We start from the raw sequence: 8,809 nt of genomic DNA, 5'->3' as shown, positions 1-8,809 counted from the left end.
ACCTGGATTCAAATATGACATAGTTAGCAGTTATTCCAAGTCAGGATTGTCATTCGATTGCAAAATACTATTGAATATGTGAAAGCCATAAATAAATAAATAAAGATTCTAAGCATTTTTTTTTAGCAGCAAACATCTTAAAAAATACAAAATATTACAAATGAGCTTGAATAGTTAGATATAATGAATACATTTTCATGTTTATTTTGTCAAACAATTACAGTTTGGGCATTCTAGATGTCAATTTGTTAAGATAATTCTAAAATTCGAAAAGTTCTCTCTGCAAAAAAGATAAAGTAAAGAGGATCTTAAAAAAATCTATGAAAAAAAAATAAAATTGTATTTTGTGTGGGATAATTCAGACTGGGAAATAGCACAATTTTAATTTTAGGGATACAAACCATGCTTCTGTTTGTTGCTTATTGCTTAAAGACCCATTATGACCATGCTTTATGATGTGATGGATCCTTTACACTGAAATCTAAGGGCAGCTTCCATTATAATCTGACATGAAGCTGGTTCTGATCAAGAGGCATAAATATTCATGCCATATGTATGATCATATATAAGAAGAAAAAATGTCTATATTGCATCCATTATTACTCTGCAACCAATTATTCTAATAATTGTGAAGTCTACATCTTTGTGTGAGGCAGTAAAAAGAAATTCCAGACAGGGCGCCAGTCTACTGTAGGCTATAGCGATGTTGTTCACTTCATCTGTCAGCCGCTGATAATCTCCGCACATGTCAAGGGGAAGATATATTAGCAAGTGAGCGGCCAGTGCTTGTAATGTTGGAAGCAGGTAAAAAGGGAAGTGTGTAGATCAAAGGAGGGCCATGTTGCAAGGCTAAACGATTGGTTCAGACCATCTCCGAAATGACAGGTCTTTTGTGATGTTCTCCAAATGCACTGGTTAGTGCCAAAAGGAAGGATGGTCAAAACAAAAGAAAAGTGGCTTTAGTAGCAGGTAATACTCAACACAAACAGAAATGGAGAAGTGGTTCACAAGCAACTTGACCTGGAGCCTCAACTGAACGCTTGGTACAAAAATGGGGGTGTTAATGTTGGGACATTTGTCAGACCTGAAATGAAACACTGAAACACATTGTCCCCCAACGTGCACGTGAAGAGATTGTAGAGAGTGTCACCTGGAAGAGCCCTGATCTGCAAAACCACATGACCTCGCTGCTCCCCATAGACCTGCTACTCTTCACAACCATTTTTTTTTAGTCTGAATGTGATAAAAGCTGTCAGATTGTGTTCTTGACTAGAATATGACTTTTTGATCACACAAAAAAATATATATATATATATATTTGCTTAAAGCTCATTTTCTCCGTAGTTCAATTTCATTTGAGCCAAAAACGAGCAGTGATTGTGTTATCAATGTTCATTTAATGGGCCGTGCGAAGATGAATTCTTGTCCACGGTGACTGCGGGACTGGGTCTTGAGCGGCGCTGCAGGTAGTCTGCGGTCTGAGGCTGCGTGTTGTTGAGGGCGGAGTTCTCCACGTGTGCTGGGTTTTGGAGGTTACTGCGAGTGCTCACCAGGTAGATGCCATTGGCGTTGGTTTGGTTTGCCATGTTGGCGTCGCACGTGCCGGGCCAGCCACAGACCCGACCCAGCTGCTTCACCTCGTGCTTGAAGGGCTTGCTGAAGGCGTAGTAGATCAGTGGGTTGTAGACGGTGGAGGATTTGGCAAACAGACAGGGCAGCATGCTGACTACGGGCGGGATGGAGGCACTGTCGTGGAAGGTAGACCAGAGGCTTACAATGGCGTAGGGAGTCCAGCAGCCAATGAAGCCCAAACTGATGAGAACTGCAATCTGCCATGAGAGGGAACAGGAAAGTGTGAACTTAAGAAAAACTGTGGTATAGTATAGGCAAAAATGACAATACAATAAATACTTGAAACTGAGCAGGGTCCCTGCACTTGCTATTAAGTGCAAGAACATTGCAGTAACCTTGCACTGGGTTATGGGTTATGGTGAGTCGTGATGATTTGGATATATTTTGAGTCAGAAATTTGTGGCAAAAAGCAAAGTCTCCCTGTGAGTTCAAAATCTTGATAAGTTAAAAAGCCATGTTACATTTTGTGGTATATAAATGAATACATGCATGGTGAATAAATTGTTAAATTATTTGTAAATGAACAGAACAGTGAATGCAGTCAGCAGCCAATTTGTGATGGCTGTCCCAGTCCCTTTAACAAAGACAAAACAAGTCCAAGATACACAAAACACAGAACGTCTCTCTCGTCTCCCTCTTGGTGTCCAGACACCAAACCTGTGTGGAAAATGAAGGCACAAGCACAGTTAAATTTACAGATGTCGGCTATACCAGGTCTACAACCGTTTTAATCTGATACTGAAAACATTTTTTAATGGCCACTATTGCTGATCTAGGACAAGATTCATTCACAGATTTCCCTCCAGTTGCTGCACATTTCTGCTTGAAAATTTTGTCTGGGTAGCTAGAATAGTTCATTTAACGATTATGTAACTATTATCTATGCTTTGTGAAGTACACTTTTTTTTAGTTTGCATACATTAGGATAATAACAACTAAGTAGTGTTTAGATGTCTACACCAGGGGGCGCAGTGCACAAATGGGTCAAGTCAAATCGTAGATATTGGGCAGCCTTTAACACAGAAAGTTACCTCACATGCACCGTGCAATCAGAGCCAGAGGACTGGGACTAAATAGCTGTGAGGTTGTATGAAGTCCACTTGTTAGTAAGGCTAACCGTGAGGCTTGGGGGCACAAGGATTGGACACAAGTCATGTGGTCTGATTGTGGTCCAGAATGACCGTGTACCCCGTGATGGGTGTGTCAGGGTAGGCAGGGAAGCAATGCCGGCACAAGCCTGTGGAGGCTGTGTTATGAAATGGGGTCGCATCAGGTTTTAATTATAAAAATAAAAAATGTTCAGGGAACCTGCAACATCATTTTCACCCATGGATTGTCCTCCAAGTCTCAGAGTCCCGACTATAAACCCACTGTGACTCTTTGAGCCATGCTGGTGAAGACATCCTCAACACTAAATCTCATTCAACTCTGTATTGAAAGTGAAAATGAAGTGATTGTCATTGTGACAAATGTGTCCTCTGCTTTTAACCATCACCCTTGGGGAGCAGTGTGTGGGGACGGTGCTTTGCTCAGTGGCACATCTGTGGCACCATGGTGGATCGGGATTCGAAGCGGCAACCTTCTGATTACTGGGCCGCTTCCTTAACCGCTAGGCCACCACTGCCCCACAATGAAATCAACATGACTGTAATCGATGCTAAAGGACAGGCCAACTGTGTGTTCACGATCCACAAAAATATTGGACACCATGGCCGCTGGCAGGCTGGTTATATATCTGGCTGAATATGACTCAAAAGTTCCAAAGTTAATATCCTAAACGTGTAATGCGTAACATTACGCCCGAGGGTGCAAAATCTTTTAAATTCAACCCTGAGTCTCCTGCATACTTCTGGTGGTATTTGATGATTCTCAGTGTCTTATATTTTTAATGAATGTTTGAAACTGGATTAATTATGAACAGAGGCCCTGGAGCTCTTGTAATGTTTGCCTTATTTGAACAGTGCTTGCATGCTTAACGATAAGCTATTCTAAATTCTCCTATTGCATTGAATAAAACAAGTTCATTAAAAAGGCAATTGCCGTCCTCTGGTGTGTATAATTGGACTGAATTGTGATTCAGGATGTCTGCTGATATACACCATGTTGTTATTTAACGTTTGCTCGAACATTCAATGCAGGGCCCAAACCAACTCACCTTGAGTCTCATTTTTAATGGAAATATGTAGACTCAAGCCTAAGTGGAAAAAATGGAATAGTATCTTCAGAAAACAGACAAATATTTCCTTCAATGGACCATGATCATGCAATATGTAATACCAAGCCTGCAGTAACACCAGAGGCGGAAGGGGGTCCATCCCTCAGACATTTCCAGATGATTCTTCCTGTTTTATTTCCTCATGTTCAGAAAGGATGTACATTTGGTGTCTGTTGTGGCCCAGCGAAACATGCTGGTCTTGTTGCTGCCAGCATGATTGGAATGAGGTAAATGACAGCACATGATATGTAGATTGCTGTAACCATCAAGTGTGGGTTTTCTTGCCTGCAGAAAACCCACAAAATGCGCTGGCATGCTTTCTAAGAAACTCATGCAAGCAGGTGGACATCAAGTCCAATTCTCTTTGAATTTCGAATCCAATTGAAAATTTGGCCGCATTCATTTTAGGCTCCTGCTGCACTTCTGGTAGAGTGCTGAAATTTTCTCTACTTGATAATCTTTCTGTTCCACCCACCCGATGGAACACACATGGAAACTGAGCATTTCAGTCTGCTGCTCCCTGATAACAAAAAAAAATCTACAAAAAGACCCAAAAGCTCATAAAGGTCAAAAAGTCATCTACCAAAAAGCAAAAACACTCACGATCATGAGCCGCCGTTGCAACCTGACCACGCTGGGTATGTGCTGGCAGTCTTCAATGGATTTGTAGGTCAGGTAGAGCTTTACCGCCATGGCTGAGTAGCAGAAAATGATGATCACCGCCGGTATGACTAGGTTCATGATCAGCATGCAGATTATCATGGAAAAACCAGTCTTCATGGTCTTCAAGTTCCCCCAGGCAAGTGTGCAGGAAAGGCCAAAGGGTTCAGGACCGTACTCCCCCCAGCCCACGAAGGGCAGCACCGCCCAGAGGAGAGCGTACAGCCATGTCCCGGCCACCAGCATCTTCACACAGCGCTTACTGACCTTTTCCTCTGTGGACACATTACAGCAAAGGTCATCATACAAAAACAACACAGAATCACTAAATCATTAGAAGTTTGTTCTAATTTAAAGACCTCAGAAATCCATCATGCATCAAATGGATAATAAAGAGGCTTGAGCATAACACAGATCTAAGAAACAGACAGGGATACAAATCATAGTGCTAACATGAGGACACTTGAATTGCTCCATAATTAATTGTGAAATGCAGCCAAATGCAATGAAATGTATGAAATGCATTGTTCCATGTTTTGTGTAATGGGTGCCTTGTGGCTACTTTGGTAGTTTGGTCATAGTTGGCTATTGGTGATTGACCAATTCCATGTTTATTGCAGCAACCGAAGAATAAAGTTGATAAATTATAGTTAAAAATTTAAATGAATTAAAATTAATGAGTGTTTTTCTTTAATGAGTTTCTCTGTCCAGCAGGGGATTTGTATGTTTCTGACGGTGTGGCGGGTGAATTTGGTATTGAGAGGAATTCCGCTACTTCGGGACAGGATATGAATGTCTTTTTGTTATTGTTTATAAATGGATATCTGACATTCTGTATATCTTTTCTCTGGACAACATTGAAGACGTGACATTTTATACAATGCAAATTAGTCAGTGTCCAGCTTGTATAACAGTGTAAATTAATGTCTAACCCGCCAGCAACAAAAGTGAGTACACCCCTATGTAAAAAGGTCCAAATTGTGCCTAATTAGCCGTTTTTCTCCTTCATTGACTTGTTAGAATTAGGTCTCAGCTCTGCACTGTATCACATTTACAAAAATGTGCAGGGTGTACTCACTTTTTTGAGACGCTGTATCTGTCGTAATCTGTCACATTTAAAATGGCATTCTGATTGGTTGATTACACGTTATGACCAAAACACACTCCTAAGTCCTTTTCAGCTTAGTTAGGAGTTGGTTTTGACCGTCATCCAAATAGTAAAATGGACATGGGAACACGTTCAGATAAAAACACGTAATGGCATGGACTGTGACAATGACCATTCACCAATATGGACCATTATTTTTTCCTCTTGTTTCCAACTAGATAAAGCTTTTAGAATATAACCCGGTATCATCATTGGATAACGAAAGAATTAATTGAGAATTTCGAATTTGATAAAAGCAGCACTTACTGGGCGCCTGGATGTTCACAGACACTGAGAAGCGTATTATAGCCATCACCATGAGTGTTGCTATGCTGGTCACCCCAAGGAAAAAGCCCATGAAGCCATAATAGTAACAGGTCGAGTGTCCTCCAATCCAATGGTGATTCCAGGACGAGGCCACTGCCAGTGGGTACATGGTGACTGCAGCCCCCAGGTCCGTCACTGCCAGGTTCACGCTCAGAAGCTCGGGGGGCTTCATGTGATTTGACCTCTTGCTCGCCATCACAAGAATTAAAAGGTTTCCTACAATAGACAGAACAGCTGCACACAGAAAGACAGACAGTGAGCATGCGATCAATTTTAACATGTATTTTCCGGCTATTCTAAATGGTAAGGTGTAGAAAGACTACTTTATTCCCAAAAGCCATAAAAAAATATGAGTTTTGTGGCCTTGTGGCTCAGCATTTATTTACGGCCGTCTGAGCTGCCGCTCTCTGAACGGTGAAGCTGAATGGCCACTCTTAACAACTTTCAACATTTCTAGACACTGCAGGACCAAAGACAGGATAGGGGAACTCGTATGTTAAATAATCTCATAAAGTTGGCTCAAAGAACTCTCCGTGTATACATACATAGACCCACACGCAACAAGACAAACACATATACATATATACATGCACATATACATATACATGTATGTCTACATATACATATGCATTGTATGTATGTATAATGTATGCATTTGACAGACAGACAGATAGATAGGGCCACATTAGCAAGCGACACCCACACAGTGTGCCATCTTAATTGGTTCTGAGCACAGCAGTCCTAACAATCCCAGATGTGAAAAAGCAGAAGCACCGTGCTCACTGTGGTTTGGCGCCAGTTGAGAAGGTGGCACACCGTGGCTGATATTGTAATCTTGTAATCACAAAGTTTTACATTACTTTTAAGAACCAGATACTGATTCTGAGGTGAAATAAAACATAATCCAAAATGTAGTATTATGAATACTACTGTATTGTACTGTATGTTCACTCTTCTCTAGCTGCATATTCACTCAGTATTTTGACATCAGACAGAATACAATGTAACAGAAAGCTTTATGAACTTTTTTGTATTTTTTGTTTTCAAGCTCACCAATTCAATCAGTACATCTCTGTCATGTTTCACTTGAGTGTCTTATTATTTTTATCAAAAGAGCTGCAGAAATGTCATGAAAATGGGGGCTTCTTCCATGATGACGAGGTGAAATTAAAGGTTTAACAAAAGGTTCATTCCAAACTCTTTTCATTCAAGTGTGGATGAGGCCAAATGACAATAAGAGAAATGCACTTATCTGCAATTTCAATCTTACATCATTCTGAAGAAGAAATTAGCAAAATGCTGCAACGTTTCATGCTGGGATCCAGGCACAGGATCTTCTGCATACAAACCACTTACAGGTGAATAACAGGAATTATCTTTTTAAAATTGGCACATGTGAAGAGCTGGCTGTATTAGTTATGAAATGAGCAATCAGTTCTGGAACTTGACATTTTGAAGACAGATAAAAGCATTCTGACAAGGACGAAATTGTGACGTCTTGACATCTATCTCCTGGCAACAGGGTCAGGGGTGGCAAAGGCCATTCGTCAGTGAACCCTGAATATCGAACACACAGTGCAGCAATTTTGCAGTGTACTCGGCTGCAGAACTCCAGACCCGTCAGAGTGATCGTGCTGACCCGTCCACACCTCAACAGGGTCTACGATGGATACAGCAGCATAAAAGCTGGACCGGGGAGCTTGCTGTCTACCAAATCCACCACATGAAAAGGTACCAGTGTAACAAGACCATCGCTGTTGTTCCCATCACTTTTTTAAGCTTTAAGCTTTAGTTTTATTTAGTACAGTTTAGTTTAGTGTGTATATACATATATACTTTTCTTTTATGATCACACTATGTGAAACATTATTTCAATACATGGCATACTGTGTATACTGTTGTACTGAAAATAAACCAATCTTGAATCTTAAATCTTGAACTGTTCAGTGATTTCAACATTGTAGCTGAATGCTGTTTGAAATCAGGAAAACCACAATAATTAATAATACTGTGTCGTTATTTTAAGTACGGTACTGTAGAAAAGCCTAATGATAAATAATTGCATTTTTGAAATACGTAAAAAAAACTATTTTTAAAACCATTTTTTATGATGAATTTTGTCTGTTTGCCAAAGCAAAATTTTTCCAGACAGCTCCAACTGGGATCAAAATGCCCATCGTCCAAATTCATTTGACTTGTTGAGCGTCCTTTAACTTTCTCTCTGCACAGAACAAATGCAAAGTATTTAAATTCTAAATAATTCTGTACACACAAATAGAAAAACAAGAAAAGAAATCAAACAAAGTGGTGTTCAGTTGTTTTTTTCAGTTGTTCTAATTGTTCTTTCATTGTTTTTTCATTGTTCTAATAAGAACTATCAGCTAATTTGGAATCCTTTTCAGAAAATAGAAAACATTTTGTACCGAATTAATTTTCAATAGTAATATTGAATAAATGTCATACAGCATACATTATTACTGTCATGGTGTTAACATTAGGCTCTTTGTTAATTTAGTTAGCTTACCGATGACTAGGAGAAAAGCTCCAGCTCCAAAATCCAGTGCTGGTGAGACTTTAGACGAGTAGATATCCATTGTATGTCTGAACGACTGATGCTGCGGCTATGTTGCTGACTTCACGCTCGTGTCTTTAGTCTGAACCATCTGACTCGAGATTCCTGTGAGCAGAGAGGAGGAGATTAGATAAGATACAGACCCCCCCCCCCCCCCCCCTCTTCCCCTCTGCTCACTACGGGAGGGTGACGCGCACCATGGAAGAGCAGGAAGTAAAAAGCAAAAAAAAAAAAAACTGAAATTCATCACATCTGC

General features: G+C 40.3%; 1 protein-coding gene across 1 annotated transcript; it reads right to left on the bottom strand.

The window, feature by feature from the left end:
- Positions 1-1,059: 1,059 nt before the first annotated feature.
- On the bottom strand, positions 1,060-8,579 carry opn8b (opsin 8, group member b). The gene is made up of 4 exons (XM_028953487.1): positions 8,506-8,579; positions 5,922-6,215; positions 4,451-4,782; positions 1,060-1,829 (listed from the first exon to the last, which is right to left on the bottom strand). Exons 1-4 carry the CDS (start codon positions 8,573-8,575, stop codon positions 1,386-1,388), a joined length of 1,140 nt encoding a protein of 379 aa, XP_028809320.1. The 5' UTR covers positions 8,576-8,579; the 3' UTR covers positions 1,060-1,385.
- Between the last annotated feature and the right edge of the window lie 230 nt (positions 8,580-8,809).

Source organism: Denticeps clupeoides, chromosome 14 (genome assembly GCF_900700375.1).
Source record: "Denticeps clupeoides chromosome 14, fDenClu1.1, whole genome shotgun sequence".
NCBI classification, from domain to species: domain Eukaryota; kingdom Metazoa; phylum Chordata; class Actinopteri; order Clupeiformes; family Denticipitidae; genus Denticeps; species Denticeps clupeoides.
The sequence above is the reverse complement of the archived record's forward strand: the minus strand, read 5'-3'. Positions and strand labels throughout refer to the sequence as shown.

Coding starts and splice junctions, on each gene's coding strand:
- opn8b (XM_028953487.1), bottom strand. CDS start 8,575: ATGGATATCTACTCGTCTAAAGTCTCACCAGCACTGGATTTTGGAGCT. Junction 6,216..8,505: donor AGCTTTTCTCCTAGTCATCG/GTAAGCTAACTA, acceptor TTCTGTGTGCAG/CTGTTCTGTCTATTGTAGGA. Junction 4,783..5,921: donor TGTGAACATCCAGGCGCCCA/GTAAGTGCTGCT, acceptor ATGTGTCCACAG/AGGAAAAGGTCAGTAAGCGC.